Consider the following 22680-nt stretch of genomic DNA (forward strand, 5'->3'; position numbering starts at 1 on the left):
CAGGTCAGGGAAATTAGAATTTAGCAGAAACGGACGTAGCTGGTGGAATACTTAACTTTAATCCATAAATGGTGAACGTCGCTTTTGACGATACATTAATCACAAGATCAATAGCAACTGATAATGGCGCCTTGCTAGGTCGTAGCAAATCACATAGCTGAAGGCTATGCTAACTGTCGTCTCGGCAAATGAGAGCGTATTTTGTCAGTGAACCATCGCTAGCAAAGTCGGTTGTACAACTGGGGCGAGTGCTAGGAAGTCTCTCTAGACCTGCCGTGTGGCGGCGCTCGGTCTGCAATCACTGATAGTGGCGACACGCGGGACCGACATATACTAACGGACCGCGGCCGATTTAAAGGCTACCACCTAGCAAGTGTGGTGTCTTGCGGTGACACCACAGTAGTTATTTACGACAACCATAACTTCTTTGTCGAATTCATAATTTCTTTTCATATGGGAATAGTGGTAGAGTGCCAAATCTGGTTAAAATGATGGATGTTCCAACAAGTCGTATATTGTCTTTCCTTTTCATCGTTTTGCAATCTAGGCGTCTTATCGGGTATTTGTTTCTATCAAGTTTATTTCAAACATCTCGCATAACATTCGATACTTACCCATAAGATGAATCACTAATCCAAGCAAAAAAAAAAGAAAGAAATTTATGCTGGCCACAACCTTCCCGGTAGATGAAAGCGACTTCGCCTTCTTCAGTACATTGCCACCAACCTTCACTCAACGCTTTGCTTGGTGTTTCGTTTCTGTCGTGACATGCCTTACCCACACCCAACGCGCAATAATGAACTGACGTACAAGATCAGTGTGATTCGTTTTAAAACGGTTTAAATATTGCTTAGAAATTCCGTAGTTGATTACATACAAACTTTGCCAACTGTCGATGGATTTCTGCTGTCGATAAACCATCAAAATCAAAGAATTTTATGACGACACGGTATTTCCGTTCATCCATCTGAATGAATCACATCAAAGACAAATTATTTCATCAAAAGCCATATAAACAAACTTATTCTGCAAATCATACTGACACTTGCCTTACGTCACTGCGCAAACTGTAGCAACATAAAAGAAAACCGTGGTTTTATTCATCGTCGCCACCTCGTTGCCTCTCCTTCAACAAGGAATCCTTGGTCTCCAGCGGGGCGCCACAGTGTAATCCTTTCAGTTTAGGTGCTGTGCGGGATGTGTGTCCCTTGTGAAGTCGGGCTTATGCAGAAACTGAATGCAGCTATCTTCACTACTAGAATATTCGTAGAAGAAAAGGGCGATCTGGCAGGTACGCAGTGTCAGTTAGCGAATTTCGTATACGTCGTTGCCCTCGTGTCTGTACTTACACTCCATCGTAAGATCTCTACCACGACCCTAGTACCTTTGGCTCTCGTGGTCCCACGGAACCTGATAAATAAAATAGTGACGGACTGTCTTGGTTTTTCTGTTCCATTGTTATATCGCTTACCAGACAACACAGAAAGTTCATTCTGGAGACCTAGCATTGAGGAATGTCTTTCGCAGGGTCACGAGAAAAACCTAGTTTTCCTGACTCCAGCAGCTATTGAAATAGAACTGCTTACTACGACAATAGTGGCCGCTGATGTTGTGCGTCTATCTCCTGCCATTGTTCAGCGTCTGCAGCTGCGCATGGTGCATAAGTGGCTACAATCTGTCGGAGCTGTGACGGTCGACACCTGAAACAGTTTCTCTAAGGAAACAGATATGTAGGCCTATTCTTACGTCCAGTACCGTACGTAAACTGCTTCTTTTATTACTCTGTGTTCCCTGAGTTTTTGTTATCCGTCCTTGTATATATGACAGTCATCCAGCGCTGCCAGAGTTCAAGAACGAGAGGGAAGAGACAAAAACTTAACTGCGGCTCCAGCTGTGAGTACCTTTACGAACATAACATGTACTCTGCATTACATGCATTTTCATAAGTATCCGTGCAATATAAAGCTATTTGGAGTAAAAACAGTGCGAATACTTATGCTACGAGCCACAGCGAACAACAATTCTTTTCTGCGTGTGATTCATCGTTCGTTCGTGTCCAACGAAAACGAGGTTTGGGTAGGGTAATGTATGTTTACATTCATACTGATTTACACAAGTAATGGCATATTTTATGCTTACAACTCCACTGATGACCCTCGACGTGGTTACGTTTTGGATAACTTTATGTACTTCATCGTTTAGGTTTAACTGAACTGCCACAAACAAAGCTAAAGATGAAATCTTATAATTTCGAAAACGATCAAGTGAATGAAGTACATCAATAAAACGACTGAAAGGATTATGCAATACTGGAAATTTGCGATACGTTCTGTTCTATGGGACCAAACTGCTGAGGTCATCAGTCCCTAGGCTTACACACTACTTAATCTAACTGAAACTAACTTGCGATAAGGGACAACACACACTCCCATGCCCAAGGGAAGACTCGTACCTCCGACGGGGGGGGGGGGGGGGGGAGGGGGGGTTATGCGATAACATTATACTAATAACTAATTGCTTTTATCAAAATGTCCACCAAACAACTCTCATCAGTCTCTGGAAGCTTGCCACAAAAATTACTGAAACGCATTTCGCATCCAATGGGAGTTTCTTTATGCTTAGTTTGTTTCATTTACATTTCGATACGTCAGATATTTTCATGTCCCATGGCCGATTTAAGATCTAAAGAAAATTTTGACGGACGAAATATATGCCGGCCTGAATTAATGTGTGTGAAATCTTACGGGACTTAACTGCTAAGGTCATCAGCCCCTAAGCTTACACATTACTTAGCCTAAATTATCCTAAGGGCAAAGACACACACCCATGACCGAGGGAGGACTCGAACCTCCGCCGGGACCAGCCGCGCAGTCCATGACTGCAGCGCCCTAGACCGCTCGGCTAATCCCGCGCGGCGTGCCGGCCTGAGACACGAAACCGAATCCCTGCCAGGCAGAACAGCCCCCGCGTTCGAATCCTGCACGGGTAGGCAGTTTTAAAGTGTCATTGCAAAGTAGTACTGGATTCATTGCGCTGTGTGTGGAGCAACGGGGATTACTTTCGTTTCATGTAAACTTCAGGAAACATTGGTACATTTTTATAGCTTCATGCTTTTATGCTTGGAAGCGATCGTGTTCGAAGAAGGATAGGGCTAGTAGCAACAGGTTTGTCCGACTCAGGGGAGAACGTAACAGAACGGCTGCAACACATGAACTCGCCTAATACAGAAAATATACATACGAAGTTCCAAGAAGTCTTCTGGTAGAATCTTCTGTAACTCGCTCTGTATTGTCCCTGTAGGGATCATGAACATAAAATCGGATTACACACCGAGCGAGTTCCTTCAGCTGTTCTCACCCTTCAGTGCGACTCGCATGCGGGAGGACGACGGTTTAAACCCGCGTCCGGCCGTCCTGATTTAGGTTTTCCGTGATTTCCCTAAATCGCTTCAGGCAAATGCTAGGATGATTCCTTTAAAATGGCCCGGCCAGCGGACTTCCTTCTCCATCCTTCCCGATGACCTCGCTATTTGGTCCCTTTCCCCAAATCAACCAACCAACCTGCAGTGCGAAGATTGGCTTAATGCGACTCATTCACAGCAGTCTGTCCATTGCAATCCCCTTCACCTCTGCATAACTGCTGTAACCTACCTGTTAAATGTGTTCAAGCATTGTTCTCCCTCTGCAATTCCCCCTTCCCCAACCCCCCCTCCTCCACGTACACACACACACACTCTTCCCTCCATCACTAAATTGACAGTTGTTTGATGCCCAAGGATGTGTCCTATCAACCGATCCCTACGTTTAATAAGTTTCACATGAATGTCTGTTCTCCTTATCAGCAGTCATCCGATCCAGTCATGTAATCTTTAGCATTCTTGTATACCAACATATTTCAAAAGCTTATATGAATTGTTTCATCACCCCCTTTCACTTCCGTACAAGGCTACGCTTCACACATATACTTTCAGGAAAAGCTTCCTAGAATTTAAATGCATGTTCACTGCTGACACAGTTCTTTTTTTTTCTAATGTGCTTTCTTGCTATTGGCAGTCTACACATTATATTCTTTTTACTTAGCCCCACAGTCAGTTATATTGCTGCCCAAGTAGCAAATTTTAACATCTAGTATTAGTGTCTCATTTCCCCATCCAATTCTCTCAGCATCGCCTGATTTAATTCGCTTGCATTTCGTTACTTTATTTTACTTTTGTTGGTGTTCAGCTTATAACCTCTTTTCAATACACTATCCGTTCTGTTCAATTTTTTTTCTTTTTTTCGCCGTCTCTGGCAGAACTGCAATACCGTCGGCATACCTCAAAGTTTTAATTTCTTCTACCTAAATTCAAATCCGTTCCCAAATTTCTCCTTAATTTCTTCACTGCCTGCTCAATGAACAGGTTCAATAACATCGGGGATAGCCTACAACGCTGTCTCGCTGCCTTCTCAACTACTGCCTGTTTAATATCGAACTAATAACGAACGCGCGTTAACGTCAAGCAGTTGCTAAATCTAGAAGCCAGTGGCTTGAGATGAACACTTCGCTCGCGCTGCATTAAACGCCTGCTGCACGTTGTTTGGACAACTCACGTCATTGCTGCGCAGCTAGCGCACGTGAAACCTCGCTGCTTGTACTACAGCTCTGTTCAACTCCGGCGCTGCGTTCCTGTAATTTGCATCGGGCGGCTTGTTATTCATGTATAATCTAGGACCTGACACTCGTCTCTCTGTTTAATTATCTTGCTGCTGGGGAGAAGCTAATGGACGGCCGGTTCTGGAAAATTTATCACGCCCCCAACCGCGTCGAAATTGCCGCGAAGCATTTGCAGACACTTCCACGAGCTGACAACGTGTTCCGACCAGACGTGACTGAAATACTGCAGTCAGCAGGAACGGCCTGTCTGTTCCGTTCTCCGTGCAGCCCAAGCCGCGGAGAACAAGTTTACCACTTATGATTCCTTGATCTGACCTCAAGTCATGGAAATGGCATTCAAATGGCTCTGAGCACTATGCGACTTAACATCTTAGGACATCAGTCCCCTAGAACGTAGAACAACTTAAACCTAACTAACCTAAGCACATCACACACATCCATGCCCGAGGCAGGATTCGAACCTGCGACCGCAGCAGTCACGCGGTTCCGGACTGAAGCGCCTAGAACCGCACGGCCACCGCGGCCGGCTCATGGAAATGAAAGGCATCGCGGTTACTACTCCTCATTTATAAATAAATCATTTGTGGCTTTGTAACAACGTGGGCCAACTCAGGCAACGAACTCATAGCTTTTAGGGCATGTTTTCTGACTCTTATGTATTCTTTGAGCTCTCAAAATTTATACATGGAATATGATGTCAGTAATGCATTTGCTCTGAAAGCAATAAACCTTGACAAGATTAAACCAAATCAAGATGTGGTAAATATTAAGGCGGTTGTGTACGGAAGTAGACAATAGTAATTTTGAAATAAGAAACTTAGAACTTCCAGGCAACAGGCAACTAGAACGCTGCCATAAATGACGTACAACTGTCGCCTTGAGGCCAAGCTGTCTTATACCATACTGAGCCCCTGCTGGCTACCAACTACAGTTTCCTATCGATCACTGGTCTAGATGGACTGTGCGGCTGGTCCCGGCGGAGGTTCGAGTCACCCCTCGGGCATGGGTGTGTGTGTTTGTCCTTAGGATAATTTAGGTTAAGTAGTGTGTAAGCTTAGGGAATAATGACCTTAGCATAAGATTTCACACACATTTGAACATTTTTGAACTAGTCTAGAATGTCGTGATGGCAAATTCGGATTTCGGATTTCAGAGTTTCAGGCATTCATATTTCTTTCAGTTTGGCACTAGAATCTTTGTATAATATGCACGGAGCAAAAGATCTGATTTTATTATTTTTTTTTAATTTCTTGAGTTGTATAACTCTCTGCTACTGAACTTGGGTAAACACATGAAGTAAAAACCTATTTTTTCAAACGCCGACAAATGACTGAGCACATCTAATAGTTTACTATAGAAAACACTTGGTTGGTTCTCTAAGGGCAATATATCTCTGAGATATAGCATCGTTTACAGATCTAACTCCAACATACTTTTCTACGGGACCGTGTTAAGAGTTTGGTCTATTCGGTACCTGTAGAGAAATCGTAAGATCTCATGTGCTATTGTTCAGCTGTTTTCAAAATTGCCAGAAACTTTTGATCGCAGGACTGTCACCTCTCGACAGGCGTAGTTTCTGTGTGAAAGAAGTGTACCGAACCATTACTGTTTTGACACTGTGCCAGGCACGAAGTTTATATATGAACTACAGGCTGATAACACCAATTGTAACACCAACAACTGAAGTGGAAAATCTTCTCTGCAGATAGGACGGCATATTAACTTTACGTAACTAAAAGATCACCTAGTATAGTTTTAGGAAGATTTAGCAGTATTTTTACTTTCCTTCGTGCAACTGTCATGTGTAGGTCACAAGACACATGCTCCTTAATTTTACTTCTTACTATGATTTTCTCGTAATACCGTAATATAAATGATGTATTCGTCGTATTTCTTGCTAGTGAGTAGTTCTAAAGTTTTAATAAACTTCTTCACGTCTAAGAGTGCTTTCTTACCAGTTGTCTTGAATAATAGCTGCACAACTCTTCAATTATACTTTCTTATCGATGAAAGAAATGTATTAAAAATGCGATGCATTTCTTTGCATCAGACTAGTTATTGTCTCGATTAGTAACAACTAGGGGTAAACATGTGAAAATAATTTCAGTCATTCATAGTTAGTTGCAATATTTTCTCATCAGTTACAGTCCGCTGCATCCATTACCAGAAATTTTGAGACACAATGTTGCTGAACTTTCTAACGGCAGGCGCTGTCACTTTACATCGATTTACAGAAACGATGCATCTTTTCTGTATTCTAGTCACTACAAAAGATTCTGCCTTATTAAAACAACCAAAAAAACTTTAGCGCTTTACAGAAGTTGTTTGAGGATCACGTACGTGTAATTTACCCTCAAAAGATGTGAAGAGAGAAAATGTCGGTTTCCTTAATATTCCAATTCACACTATCCTCGATTTCTGGCCCCCGTGAGACTTTGGTCGGTATTTCCAAAGCTTGGTATGAACAGTTTGCTGTGAAACTGAAACAAGAAATTAATATGGATGTGCAACATTAACGTTTTCCAAAGAAAATCATTCTTTGTTAATACACACTGAGACGATTGATACAAGGATGACAAAAATATTTAGCAGAGCGTGGTTTCGATCCACGGACCTCTGGGTTATGGGCCCAGCACGCTTCCACTGCGCCACTCTGCTCCCTTGACAACAGGTTTTAGTACATCAGCTATACAGTACAAGCGGCTGATGCAATCTTTCTGGTTTTGCGTGGCTTTCCGGTGCGTCACGCAGTAGCAGCACGGAGTATACAGCCTGTGCGAGGAAGTGCACGCCGCTGCTACGGCTAACAGCGCATACGTTTATTTATATGACGGGTCGCTTGATACGATCGATAAACGTGAGGAACGTAGATTGAGGTGGAGTGCAGTATCATGATACACCGTGTACCTGCGTATAACAGCAGAGAGCAGCTGAACGTGGCTTCAAGCAACAACCCTTTCACACTGACGAGAATGCTGGAGAGGGACCATTAGCAGCATGCTGCATCACAGTGGCCGTGACTGACCTCTTTTCTTACACGTTTAATAGGCAAATATGAGTCGTGACGAGTAATTACAAGGAAAATACAAAGAAGTTATCATACGAAAATGACAGAAGTTTTTTTTCCATTTATAAATAGTTCTACGCAGTTCTCATAAATGGGTGTTTTTTTGTCTGAAAATCAAATAGATCATCAATTCTCCTACAGTTTAAATAGAAGAAACGTTCTAAACGTGAACCATCTTCAGTTTAAGTACCCGAGCCGACACTTATTTAGACAATCTTGAAGGATCTACTATTCTCGTATCAACAAAATCTTAACACAAGTTGAGTAGTGTCACTCAGTGTTCTCTTCGGGTAAGTTGATTTGCAAGTGGGACAGAACGGCTCTTTGAAGCATGAAGAATCCTTGAAATAGAGGCGTTTTTCAACAGGAACTACATTCGTCAAACGTGCAATTGTTAGTGCTGTGTGCAGTGTATAATAGTCTGCCTCTTATTTTTTCCATATAAGACTCCAGGTGGCGTAATGTTTAATGTACTGACAGGTCCAGTTCGAGAACATTTTTCCAGACAAGCGAGACAACATTTACCGCCCGGGAATCCCACCTGCCCTCCCCCGTATAAATTCACTCGTGTCTGTATTTGCAACTATTTTTTATGATACACGCTGTATAAAAATTTTGCTCTCGTGCGTCTCTGGCGCCCCTCTCAACTAAGCTCCCTCAGTCGGTTGCTTGTCGCGTTTGGGCCTTAAGCGAGCCCTGGCTGGTGGTATAGTATTCGGATGGAGCAGAAATCAAGGCTCCTTCTAGCCAGGTACTCGTAGTTAGCGGACAGTGAGAGTGGGCTAGGGAAAGAAAATGCTACGTGATTACTCTGCAGTTCACAATAAAGTGCCTGGCACAGGGTTCAATGAACCACCTTCAAGCTGTCTCTCTACCGTTCCACTCTCGAACGGCACGCGGGAAAAACAAGGACTTAAATTTTTCTGTGCGAGCCCTGATTTCTCTTATTTTATTGTGATGATCATTTCTCCCTATGTAGGTGCGTACAAACAGAATGTTTTCGCAATCGGAAGAGAAAACTGGTGATTGAAATTCCATGAGAAGATCCCGTCGCAACGAAAAACGCCTTTGTTTTAATGGCTCAAATGGCTCTGAGCACTATGGGACTCAACTTCTGAGGTCATTAGTCCCCTAGAACTTAGAACTAGATAAACCTAACTAACCTAAGGACATCACACACATCCATGCCCGAGGCAGGATTCGAACCTGCGACCGTAGCAGTCACGCGGTTCCAGACTGCAGCGCCTAGAACCGCATGGTTGTTTTAATGACTGCCACTCCAATTCACGTATAATATCTTTGGCACTATCTCCACCATTTCGCGATAATACAAATAGCCGCCTTTCTTTGAACTTTTTCGATGTCATCCGTCAGTCCCACTTGAGGCAGATCCCACACCAAACAGCAATACTCCAGAATAGGGCGGAAAAGCGTGGTGTAGTGGTGTAAGCAGTCTCTTTAGTAGACCTGTTGCACTTTCTAAGTGTTATGCAAATGAATCGCAGTCTTTGGTTTGCTCTACGTGATCGTTCCAATTTAGGTTATTTGTAATTGTAATCCCTAACTATTTAGTTGAATTTACAACTTGCAGATTTGTGTGTCTTATCGTGTAATCGAAATTTAGCTGATTTCTTTTAGTACTCACGTGAATAACTTCACACTTTTCTTTATTCAGGGTCAATTGCCTCTTTTCGCACCATACAGATTTCTTATCTAAATCGTTTTGCAATTCGTTTTGGTCATCTGATGACTTAACAAAATGGTAAATGACAGCTTCATCTACGAACAATCTAAGACGGCTTCTCAGATTGTCTCCTATGTCGTTAATACAGATCAGGAACAATAGAGGGCCTATAACACTTCCTTGGGGAACATCGGATATTACTTCTGTTTTCCTCGATGACTTGCCGTCTATTACTACGAACTGTGACCTCTCTGAAAGGAAATCACGAGTCCAGTCGCGCAACTGAGGCGATATTCCATTCGCACGCAGTTTGGTTAGAAGACGCTTGTGAGGAACGGTATCGAAAGCCTTCCGGAAATCTAAAAATATGGAATCAATTTGACTGTGTGTCAACAAATCGTTTTCTTCGAGGCACTTCATAATGTTAGAATACAGTACATGTTCCAAACCCAGGGATTACTCCTACTTTCCTTTTTGGATATTGGTGTGACTTGATCATTTTTCCAGTCTTTAGGTACGTATCTTTCTGTGAGTGAGCGGTTGTATATAATTGCTAAATATGGAACTATTATATAAGCATACTCTGAGAGGAACCTGATCGTTATACAATCTGGACCGGAGGCCTTGGCTTTATTAAGTGATTTACGCTGCTTTGTTACACCGAGGATATTTGGATATTTACTTCTATGTTTCTCATCTTGGCAGTTGTTCTTGATTGGAATTCAGGAATATTTACTTCGTCTTCTTTGGTGAAGGTGTTTCCGAAAACCGTGTTTAATAATTCTACTTTAGTGGCACTGTCATCAGTGATTTAACCGTTGTTATCGCACAGTGAAAATATTGATTGCGTCTTGCCACTGGTGTGCTTTATGTATGACCAGAATCTCTTAAGGTTTTTTGCCAGATTTCGTTGAGGAAATTATTAAAAGCATCACGCATTGAAGTACGCGCTATATTTCGAACTTAAGCAAAACTTTGCAAGTCTTGGGGATTATGCGTTTTTTTAAATATGTCATGCTTTTTTCGATGCTTCTGCAACAGCGATCTGGCCCGTTTTGTATACCATTCTTTATCAGCACCATCACTTACTAATTTATATGGTATACAGGGTGGTCCATTGATCGTGACCGGGCCAAATATCTCACGAAATAAGCGTCAAACGAAGAAACTACAAAGAACGAAACTCGTCTAGCTTGAAGGCGGAAACCAGATGGCGCTACGGTTGGCCCGCTAGATGACGCTGCTATAGGTCAAACGGACATCAACTGCGTTTTTTTTAAATAGGAACCCCCATTTTTATTACATATTCGTGTAGTACGCAAAGAAATATGAATGTTTTACTTGGACCACTTTTTTCACTTTGTGATAGATGGCGCTGTAATAGTCACGAACATATGGCTCACAATTTTAGAAGAACAGTTGGTAACAGGTAGGTTTTTTAAATTAAAATACAAAACGTAGGTACGTTTGAACATTTTATTTCGGTTGTTCCAATGTGATACTTGTACCTTTGTGAACTTATCATTTCTGAGAACGCATGCTGTTACAGCGAGATTACCTGTAAACACCACATTAACGCAATAAATGCTCAAAATGATGCCCGTCAACCTCAATGCATTTGGCAATACGTGTAACGACATTCCTCTCAACAGCGAGTAGTTCGCCTTCCGTAATGTTCTTATATGTATTGACAATGCGCTGACGCATGTTGTCAGGCGTTGTCGGTGGATCACGATAGCAAATATCCTTCAACTTTCCCCACAGAAAGAAATCCGGGGACGTCAGATCCGGTGAACGTGCGGGCCATGGTGTGGTGCTTCGACGACCAATCCACCTTTCATGAAAGATGCTATTCAATACCGCTTCAACCGCACGCTAGCTAATGCCGGAAATCCATCATGTTGGAAGTACAGCGCCATTCTGTCATGCAGTGAAACATCTTGTAGTAACATCGGTAGAGTATTACGTAGGAAATCAGCATACATTGCACCATTTAGATTGCCATCGATGAAATGGGGCCAATTATACTTCCTCCCATAATGCCGTACCATACATTAACCCGCTAAGGTCGCTGATGTTCCACTTGTCGCAGCCATCGTAGATGTTCCGTTGCCCAATAATGCATATTATGCCGGTTTATGTTACCGCTGTTGGTGAATGACGCTTCGTCGCTAAATAGAACGTGTGCAAAAAATCTGTCATCGTCCCGTAATTTCTCTTGTGCCCAGTGGCAGAACTGTACACGACGTTCAAAGTCGTCGCCATGCAATTCATGGTGCATAGGAATATGGTATGAGTGCAATCGATGTTGATGTAGCATTCTCAACACCGACGTTTTTGAGATTCCCGATTCTCGACCAGTTTGTCTGCTACTGATGTGCGGATTAGCCGCGACAGCAGCTAAAACACCTACTTGGGCATTATCCTTTGTTGCCGGTCGTGGTCGACGTTTCACATGTGGCTGAACACTTCCTGTTTCCTTAAATAAAGTAACTAACCGGCGAACGGTCCGGACACTTGGATGATGTCGTCCAGCATACCGAGCAGCATACATAGCTCACGCCCGTTGGACATTTTGATCACAATAGCCATACATCAACACAATATCGACCTTTTCCGTAATTGGTAAACGGTCCATTTTAACACGGGTAACGTATCACGAAGCAAATACCGTCCGCACTGGCGGAATGTTACGTAATACCACGTACGTATACGTTTGTGACTATTACAGCGCCATCCATCACAAAGCGAATAAAGTGGTCCAACTAAAACATTCATATTTCTTTACGTACCACACGAATAAGTAATAAAAACTGGAGGTTCCTATTTTAAAAAATGCAGTTGATATCCGTTTGACCTATGGCAGCGCCATCTAGCGGGCCAACCATAGCGCCACCTGGTTTCCCCCTTCAAGCTAGACGAGTTTCGTTCTTTGTAGTTTTTTCGTTTGATGCTTATTTCGTGAGATATTTGGCCCGGTCATTATCAATGGACCAACCTGTATATCTCTCAATTTCTCTCGATACTATCTCTTTGAAATCATTCCACAACTTTTCTACTCTTACATGACCACATCAGAAGGAGTGAAGACTGTCTCTTAAAGAGGCGTTAAGAGCATTGTTATCAGCGCCAGCAGTGGATTCTCTGCTGTATTCAGAATTCCTCTGCTGCACTGTGATTACTGAGCAATTTTATTTTCTATCTTTCCTCCGGGTCGTCTGGAAGTTCACTGCCGCCATCGTCTGCGGTACCTCGGCGAACATCCCCAGGGTTTGCTGTATCTCTGCAAATAATCCGGTGCAGACCAGCAGCATGTCAGATTATAAAAACAATCTGGCGAGTTACTCAGACACTTTGAGTTCACGTTCGACTCGTTAAATCTGGCGGTCGCAGAGACCCCGCCCCAAAGATACCATCTTTTCTTTGAGGACTTTTGTCCAACAGTCAGTTGTGTGCCATCATCTTTGACACCGATTTCAAATATTCGAATATCGTACTTAAACCTGTTCATAGAATACATAAATTCACTATGAATTAATTTTCAGTTTATTGCTTCTTCCATCGGCACCAAAATAAGTAGGTTTTCCAGACTCTCCTACCTACCATCACGGAAGACAGCCACCATTCCTGAACATTCGAAATACAACCCGTTGTCGGTAAGTTGCTTGTTTCGTCGTCTGTGTTCCAGCTTACATCTTCCGTGCGCTAATACTGCCCATCTTCCTCTGACGTTCCTGTCGATTAGCATATTCGACACGTTCAGACTAAAAGGATGCTGTGTAGGGACAGTATATCACGTTACAACTTCGGATAAAATGTTGCGAAACTTCTATGGCTCTGAGCACTATGGGACTCAACTGCCGTGGTCATTAGTCCCCTAGAACTTAGAACTACTTTAACCTAACTAACCTAAGGACATCACACACACCCATGCCCGAGGCAGGATTCGAACCTGCGACCGTAGCAACAGCGCGGCTCCGGACTGGAGCGCCTAGAACTGCACGGCCACTGCGGCCGGCGCGAAACTTCTATCCTGGAGAGTAAATAATTGCTGCGTTAGTATACGAGAAGTAACGACAGTTAAATTTTTGCACTGCCATCAAAGCGCTCGAGGTAACGCGCACAGACTAAGAATTGGGGTCTTCGTTGCGAATGGGCGGCGCTGCTTAATTGTATGCGCGCTGCTGTCCGTGACGGGGAATTCCATCCGAGTCCTTGCAGCTCTTCCCACACGTTAAGTGGCCGACGATAGAGGTCCTGCATACTGACAAGGGCTCCATGTTGGGAGAGCGCCTATATGGTCCTATAACAAAAAGCTAAATTACGTGGCGTAACAGGAGTACGATCCTCGTAAAATGTTTCTCTGTGCTAAACGATTTCCCTCTGCGAAATGGAGACTCATTCTCATGTGAAGAGTGCACTTGCAATGTTCCATTTCTAAAGCGACGTGTGGACATGAAACCAGTTCAGAAGCAGGCTGCTCGATTTCGTGTCGGTAGGTTCGATCAGTATGGGAGTACTACGGAAATGCTACTTCAACTCAAATGGGAATCGCTGGAGGAAAGAAGGAGTTGGGTTTCTCTCAGGACGATCCTACTGCCGTCAATATACATCTCGCGTAAGGGCCGCGAAGATAAGATACGATAAATCAGGGCTCATCCGGAAGCATACAGACACGTCTTTCCTCCCTCGCTCCATTTACGAGTATAAAGGGAAAGGGAATGACTAGTTGTGGTAAGAGGTATTCTCTGCCATGCACTTGCAGAGTGTGTATGTAGATGTGGATGTATCTCGCAAAAACGAGATAGGATTTCTATTTGATGTGATGAATGGTATTTAGCTCTATATGTGGAAAAACGTGACTTACTGCAGATGAGTAGGAGAAACAACCCTGTAGTGCCTACAAAATTCCAGTCCCCTAATGATCAAGTATGCTATTAGTGATGAGCTACCTGACAAAGTCACGTCGATAAAATATCTCTGCATCATCTTACAAAGCGACGTGAAACCAAACGCGCTCGTAACATCGGCTGTAAGGAAGTCGAACTGTCGTCATTGATGTATTGGGAGAATTCTAGGAAAGTGCAGCTCATCTATATAGGTGACTGTGTACAGAACACTTTTGGGGCGCTTTCTTGAGTACTGTTCGAGTCTTTGAGATCCCTACCAGGTCGGATTCAAGACCATCGAAGTAATTCAGAGCTAGATTTCTTACCAACAGGTGCGATCAGTCTGCCAAGCGCTGTTGGCAAACGGCATGCGCTCAGCCCTTGTGAGGCAAACTGAGGAGCTGCTTCAGTGAGAAGTAGCGACTCCGGTCTCGGAAACTGACATACGGCCGGGAGAGCGGTGTGCTGACCACATGCCCCTCCATATCCGCATCCAGTGACGCCTGTGGGCTGAGGATGACACGGTGGCCCGTTCGGGCGGAGTTCAGTTCTTTTAGGTGCAATCAGCACGCGGGTATTATTGAAATGCTCCGTGAATTCACACGGGAGTCCCTAGACGGAAGAAGAATCGCAAGAAAATATTGAGGAAGTTTAGAGGATCGACATTTGCGACAGACTGCAGAACGATTTTACTGCCACCAACACACGTCAGCAGTAAGAGCCGCTAAGGCAAGATAAGAGAAATCAGGTCTCTCGCGGAAACATATAGGCAGTCTATATTTTCTGTCTTATACAAGCCATCCATGTTGCGTGTGAAGTGTTGCTAAGTACTGAAACGTTATTGTGCAGTACAGGAGCAGACGACATGCTGCTGGTGTGTTTAATAGTGTAATACAATGAGTGTGGCCATCATGTGCACGATACTGTAACACAACGATTCGACCCAGACTCGGCACGTGTTGGGCCAAATACATGTGCACCCACGCAAATCTTCTAACACAGAGAAGACAATAACTAATAATCTAGCCATCCAGTTATAGATTCTGGATCCTTTCCTAATGACCCACCCACGGGTGAATTCTTTTTAGAACTGTCAATTTTATTTCGTTCTTCCTCAAATTTCAGTTTCAAATTAACCTCGTAATAATAATTCTAACATAAATGAATGCATAATAAACATATTCCTGAAGTAGTGAGGAACTGAAATCCAGAATGGCATTTCGGTTTGCATTCATTCAGAAAAAAGTTACAAACTTGTTCAGAATGGCGGCAATCGTTAAAAATTACGTAAGGTTTCACACGTACTCATTTTCCGCGTGGGCGTGCAGCGGTACACTGACATGCGTTTTACGTCTGTTGGAGCTGAGGCAGTGCGTTAAACCTCAGTTAGCAAAATATGTGTTCTTTTGCCTGCTTCACAGCACGTTGTCCCCTGCCTCCGCTGCTCCCTGTAATTGGCAACGGCCCATTACTTACGGTCGGAAGCTCACTCAAGTGCAGCAACTCCGAGGTCATAAAAACCCGCGGCTCAGCTGCCTTAAAACCCATTCCGTTTGCGTGCATCTGGAACAACGACCGCAGATGCCGACTTGTAGGTAGTCTCAGTTCGACTGTTCATTACTTTCAGTAGAACTTCGTAGTGTCTCTCGCACACAGGCGTCACCGTTTTTATACGCCGTGCACGACTATATCGCGCCTTAGCTGTACACTGACAGCGCCAGCGAAGCGGTAAGAAATCACCGAACCGACACCTTTTTTCACCTGGATCATGATCTCATGGTTTCAGTGCTCTTTCTCTAGAATTAGATGGTCTAATCATGCGTTCTCTACCGAGTACAGTACTAGTTTTAATTTGGTTTAAACAACTTTCTACTTTTAGGATTTCGTGTCTCAATTGGTAAAGATGCAACCTTTATAGGATCACTTTATTGGTCGTGTGTCTGTTTGTCTGTCTGTCCGACTGTTGAAAACTCGTTTTCTCAAGGAACAGGTCAACGTATTAAGATAAAATTTATGCAATGTAGTGAGTTTATGGTCTCTTGGTGGTGTAAAAAACTGACTCTTCAGTGCAATAAAAACATACGACCGTTTATGTCACATATTTAGATACTCGCAAATTCATTCTTCAAGACCGATAGCGTACTTCCCGTTGTTCCAGAGTCATGAAATTTGACAGGATGTAAGGTTTTACAGTACAAGTAAAGAAAAAAATCCGAAAACTGTTAATCTGTAATTATATCACATGAAAAAAATTATTTTTGGTCATGTTATCGGATTGCTTCTCTGTCTGCCTTTAAAACACATGTTTCTAAGAAACGGGAGGACGTATTAAAGTTGAAATTTATGTAACGTACTATAATATATGGCCCCTTGGCTGTGTAGAAAATGTAAACTCCTTCGTCAACGCAATCAAAAAATACAGTCATTTGCGTCACATGTGTTGCTACCTTGCCAGTATAGATGTCGATAACAGTGAAAAATCGATGAATTCTCGATTCTCGGGATGGATGACTATCTACATACTTAATTAAATTTCTGCGGATCCGTCGATGCATGAGTCCTACTCGCACTTACCCTGATCTTTTAATGTAAATGCTATTAATTCTGGATAAGGTGTCTATCAATGTACCCTGCTAATCTTTGTATTGCTGAAAAGTCACTGAAGCCTGCTTTCAGCTAATATTTCTGAGTGCTATCACAATGTATCTGATTTTTAATCTTTAAAATGGTTTTAAATGTAACGACTACCCACTTCTCTAATTTCCTCAGTAATCAGGGATCCGCAGCAAGTAGATTCGTAGACGATGCTTTCCATGGTTAGTATTGAATACCAAGTTAATTTAAATCCCAGCAGCGTGTTGATTTTGCCTCCCGTGTAGACCGGAACAAACTCTTAAAAACTCCTATCTGCCAGAGGCTATTAACTGTGGGAGGGTGGTACAAATAACCTGAAACTGACAACGGCAGCAAAATAAAGAATTTTAAAAGTAATTTTGGCTGCTTGTATTCCCCATCAACAATCTTTAAATCTATTTTAATTTTAGTAGATATAACAACCGTATTTCATATAAGTCCAGACATGTTTGAGAACCTTTGTGCCATTGTGAGTGGGCATTCTTTATTTAAAAGTGTAAACTGTGAACATGTTTTAAGTGACATACTGGGAAAAAAGGTTTTTTATGTTGTTGTCATTTCCTTAGTTGTTTTGCATTAATCGGCTACATGTGACAGTATGCACACTACTGGATACTTAGAGCTTGTCATCCGCAAATTAAGCTTTCGAAAATCCTGTTTCATCTGCATTCCCATAAGATATTGAGAAACACAGCCGTGCACTACATATACTAGACCTAATTTTTTTTTCAAGGTCGAGTTGGTCGCAAAATTAAAACCACAGTGAAGATGCGATGACGCTTGGTGCATGTGTGTTGCGCAGTGTCTCCGGTATGCACATCGATTGTCTCACGTCGGATTTTCAGTGCTGTGCGCGCAGTGATGCATAGAACAATAAAGTTGACAGTTGATGGTTGGAGAGACGACACCACAGTTACAGGTAGTCTTCGTAAACCAGTTTTTGGCCACTGATGCATCGTATATATGGTTCGTGATAACCCCTTCAGCATCAACTAAGGCTTGAAGTGGTGCTTTGAAGCGCCAAAACCGGTAACTACACAATAAATGACATCAAAAAGAGGGCTACAGGTGTTTCATTTTCTGACAATGAAGCCTCCCGCCAAGTGTGAAGTGGGTGCTGTCATTCGATTTCTTCATGCTGATGGGTTCCGCCACAGAATGCAATTCTCATGCATGACAGCAAAGTACCGTGGTGCAGGAACTTTGAAGCCGTAAGTGCAGAAGCTCATTATGCAGGCGGTCAGGGAACGAAGTGAGTGTCAACCGGTGGTCTTGTTCAGCGAGTGGATCAAGCGATTCGAGAAAATCGTCTACGAAAGGCACTTCAGAACAAGCGAAGAGGAATGTCATCAGGCATTGTCCTCGTTCGTGACAACGCTAGGCCGCTCACTGCAGTTGTGACAAAGACGCCCATGCAGCGTTTCAATGGCAAGTATTTGTTCACCCACCACAAAGTCCGCCTTTGGCCTCCCTCTGATTTCGATCCCTTGCTGAGAGGACAACGTTGTGCCACAGACGACGATGTGCAGACCAGCTTGGAGAATTGACGGAAAGCCGAGCAGCTGCCTTTTATGACGACGGTACTCGGAAGTTCGTACAACGCTACGACGCATGTGTAAGTCGGAGTGGCGATTACGTAGAGAAAGTAGTTGGAAGGTGCAGGTAAATGTTGCAAATAAAACAGTTTTTGTTTTTACTGTGGTTTTCCTTTCGCGACCGATTGAGCCTTAAAAAGCAATATATCCCTCGTATTTTGCAGAATTTCGTTCATGAAGAACATTGTTAAGCTTCACCAAAACCTAGTGTTAATGTTGCTGTTATGTTTACAGTCACAGTTGGCGTTCACTTGCTCTCGAGTCAGTCGTCAGTTTCGCTGGCGATTTCAACATTGTTTACTTTCTCACTCCCTTCGTGTGTGCGTGTGTGTGTGTGTGTGTGTGTGTGTGTGTGTGTGTGTGCGTGTGTAGCAGTTAGTGGCTTCTTTTCTGTAAAGAGTTCCTTTAGTGTATTGTTTGCATAACAGGCGGAACTTATATACCGTAATTTCATCTTTAAACACGGCCCCTGCGAGAGCATCAAAACCAAATGATGCACATTTTAGTTTTATTTTACGTCACCTTTTTTTAAACTTTAACTTTGATTTTTTTCTATTTTAGAGTTGGTTGTCACGTATAAAACTCACTGCGTATACAGTGAAGAGCTAAAGAAACTGTTACATCTGCCTACTATCGTGTAGGGTCCCCACGAACACGCAGAAGTGCCGTAACAGGACGTGGTATGGACTCGACTAACGTCTGAAGTAGTGCTGGAGGGAATCGACACCATGAATCCTGCAGGGCTGCAGGGCTATCCATAAACCCGCAAGAGTACAAGGGTTTGGAGATCTCTTCGGAACAGTATGTTGCAAGGCATCCCACATATGCTCAATAATGTTCATGTCTGGAGAGTTTGATGGTCGGCGGAAGTGTTTAAATTCAGAAGAGTGTTTCTGGAGCCACTCTGTAGCAATTCTCGACGTGTGGGGCGTCGCATTCTCCTACTGAAATTGCCCAACTTCGTCGGATGCACAATGAACATGAATGGATGCAGGTGACCAGACAGGATGCTTACGTAGGTGCCACCTGTCAGAGTCGTGTCAGGGGCTCCATAACTGCACATGCTCCACACCATTACAGAGCCTACACCAGCTTGAGCAGTCCCCTGCTGGCATGCAGGGTCCATGGAATCATAAGATTGTCTCCACACCCGTACACCTCCATCGGCTCGATACAATTTGAAGGGAGACTCGTCCGAGCAGGTAACATATTTCCAGTCATCAACAGTCCAATATCGGTGTTGACGGGCCTAGGTGAGGCGTAAAGCTTTGTGTCGTGCAGTCATCAAGGCCTCACGAGCGGGTCTTCGGCTCCGAAAGCCCATATCGATGACTTGTCGTTGAATGATTCGCACTCTGACACTTGTTGATGGCCCAGCATTGAAATCTGCAGCAACTTGCGGAAGAGGTACACTTCTGTCACGTTGAACGATTCTCTTAAGTCGTCGTTGGTCCAATTCTTGCAGGATCTTCTTCCGGCCGCAGCGAAGTCGGAGATTTGACGTTTTACCGGATTCCTGATATTGACGGTACGTTCGTGAAATACGAAAAAATCCCCACTTCATGGCTGCCTCGGAGATGCTGTGTCTCATCTCTCATGCGCCGACTGTAACACCACGTTCAAACTCACTGAAATATTTATAACGTGGCATTATAGCAGCAGTAACTGATGTAACAACTGCGCCAGACACTTGTTGACTTGTTGTCTTATCTAGGCGTTGCTGACCTCAGCACACTATTCTGTCTGTTTACATGTCTGTATATTTGAATACGCTTGCCTATACCAGTTTCTTTGGCGCTTCAGAGTAAAACAATTTTGGTTTTCACTGTGGTTTCCATTTCGCGACCGATCGGGCTTTAGGAAGCAATACATCCCTCGTATTTTGCGGAATTTAGTTCGTAAATAAGACTTTTCAATTTCACCAAAATCTAGTGTTAATGTTGCTGATGTGTATTCAAAATGTTCAAATGTGGGTGAAATCTTATGGGACTTAACTGCTAAGGTCATCAGTCCCTAAGCTTACACATTACTTAACCTAAATCATGCTAAGGACGGTCGTGCGGTAGCGTTCTCGCTTCCCGCGTCCGGGCTCCCAGGTTCGATTCCCGGCGGGGTCAGGGATTTTCTCTGCCTCGTGATGACTGGGTGTTGTGTGATGTCCTTAGGTTGGTTAGGTTTAAGTAGTTCTAAGTTCTAAGGGACTGATGACCATAGATGTTAAGTCCCATAGTGCTCAGAGCCATGCTAAGGGCCGGCCGCGGTGGTCTCGCGGTTCTAGGCGCTCAGTCCGGTGCCGCGCGACTGCTACGGTCGCAGGTTCGAATCCTGCCTCGGGCATGGATGTGTGTGATGTCCTTAGGTTAGTTAGGTTTAAGTAGTTCTAAGTTCTAGGGGACTGATGACCACAGACGTTAAGTCCCATAGTGCTCAGAGCCATTTGAACCATTTTTGAACCATGCTAAGGACAAACACACACACCCATGCCCAAGGGAGGACTCGAACCTCCGCCGGGACCAGCCACACAGTCCATGACTGTGTCCAGTCACAGTTGGCGTCGACTTGTTCTCGAGTTAGTTGTCAGTTTCGGTCCAGATTTCAATTTTGTCTACTTTCTCAGTCCTTTCGTCTCTCTCTCTCTCTCTCTCTCTCTCTCTATGTGTGTGTGTGTGTGTTTGTGTTTAGCAGTTAGTGTCTTCTTTTCAGTAAATTACCTTTAGTGTACTGTTTGCATGACAGTCGGAGCTTATATTCAATAATTTCATCCGTAAACACTGCCACTGCAAGAGCAGCAAAACCAAATGATGGATATTTTAATTTGCTTTGAAATAAATTATGATTTTATAAAATCAGTTCCTTTATTAAAATTTAATGTAGATTATTTCCTAGTGAAGAGTTAGTTGTCACTTACAAAGCACACTGCATATCTTTGGAACAAATGAGGCTCTAGAATTGTGGCGATGACAAGCATTATGTGGACGAGCGCAGCTGACCTGTTGTGTTGTCCTCTCTGCCGCAGGGGCGGGTGCGGTGTCTGCGCGGCGCGGCCGCCTCTCGCCGACGTTCCGCTGCCCGGCGGCCGGGCTGTTCGCGGCCCCCGGCGACTGCTCGTCGTTCGTGCGGTGCGCACCCCCGCGCCGCGCGGCCGCCGGCCCGCAGCTGCAGCTGCAGGCGGTGCAGTTCTGGTGCGCGCCCGGCGCCGCCTTCGACCCCGCCGCCGCCGCCTGCGTCTACGGCAGGGCCTGCCCCACGCCCGTCGCCGCGGCGCTGCGGTCGGATTCCGACGCCGAGAACGAGGTGGACCTCGGCAGGCCGGCCGCCGGCACGGAAGCCGCCGGATGCTCCTCCGAGGGCTTCTTCGCCAGGAGCGACAGCTGCACCAAGTTCTACCGCTGCGTCTCCTCTGGCGACGGCTTCGCCAGGTGAGCGACGCCAGTTTTGCCGGTGCTGTAATCTGGAGATACCTCCATGCCATTGTCCCGAAGCGTCAGTAGCTCCTAGATTTACGTGTGAATGCATACGTCACAAACCACTGTACAATGCATGGCGCAGGATACTTTGTACCAAACGGAAATAAATACCCGCGGACATGTTGCTGCTCCGTTCCTCGGCTTCAAGAAGGCATACGATACAGATCTGCAGTGTCACCTAACGAACAAAATACTAGCATACGGAATAACAGATAGTCATGGACTGTGCGGGTGATCCCGGCGGAGGTCCGAGTCCTCCCTCGGGCGTGGGTGTGTGTGTTTGTCCTTAGCATAATTTAGGTTAAGTAGTGTGTAAGCTTAGGGACTGATGGCCTTAGCAGTTGAGTCCCATAAGATTTCACACACATTTCAACATTTTTTAATAACAGAACAGCTTTTTGGTTCAATGTTTCAACGGAGCTTCGGAAATTTGTGGTAAGGACTGTTGAGGTCATCGGTCCCTAGGCTTACACACTACTTAATCTAACTTAAACTAACTCACGCTAAGGACAACACACAAACACCCACGCCCGACAGGGGGAGCAGCGCGGACCGTGACAAAGCGCCTCAGACCGAGCTCAACGGAGCTGAAACAAGTTTCCCTATAATTACACAATGGGTCTTTGTTCGAATTTTCACAGCCAAATGAAGGGTTGTAAATAGACAATGACGTATCGAATTGACCAGTATA

The 22680-nt window shown here is 44.2% G+C and overlaps 1 protein-coding gene across 1 annotated transcript in view; it reads left to right on the top strand.

Annotated features, from left to right (window-relative positions):
- LOC124594324 (uncharacterized transmembrane protein DDB_G0289901-like) overlaps positions 1-22680 on the top strand; it is a 433352-nt gene that overhangs the window by 344553 nt on the left and 66119 nt on the right. The window contains exon 6 of the mRNA XM_047132687.1: positions 21539-21941. Coding sequence (XP_046988643.1) covers positions 21539-21941 — 403 coding nt within the window. The remainder of the gene's footprint in view (positions 1-21538; positions 21942-22680) is intronic.

The sequence above is a fragment of the Schistocerca americana genome, chromosome 2, assembly GCF_021461395.2.
Source record: "Schistocerca americana isolate TAMUIC-IGC-003095 chromosome 2, iqSchAmer2.1, whole genome shotgun sequence".
NCBI classification, from domain to species: Eukaryota; Metazoa; Arthropoda; class Insecta; order Orthoptera; family Acrididae; genus Schistocerca; species Schistocerca americana.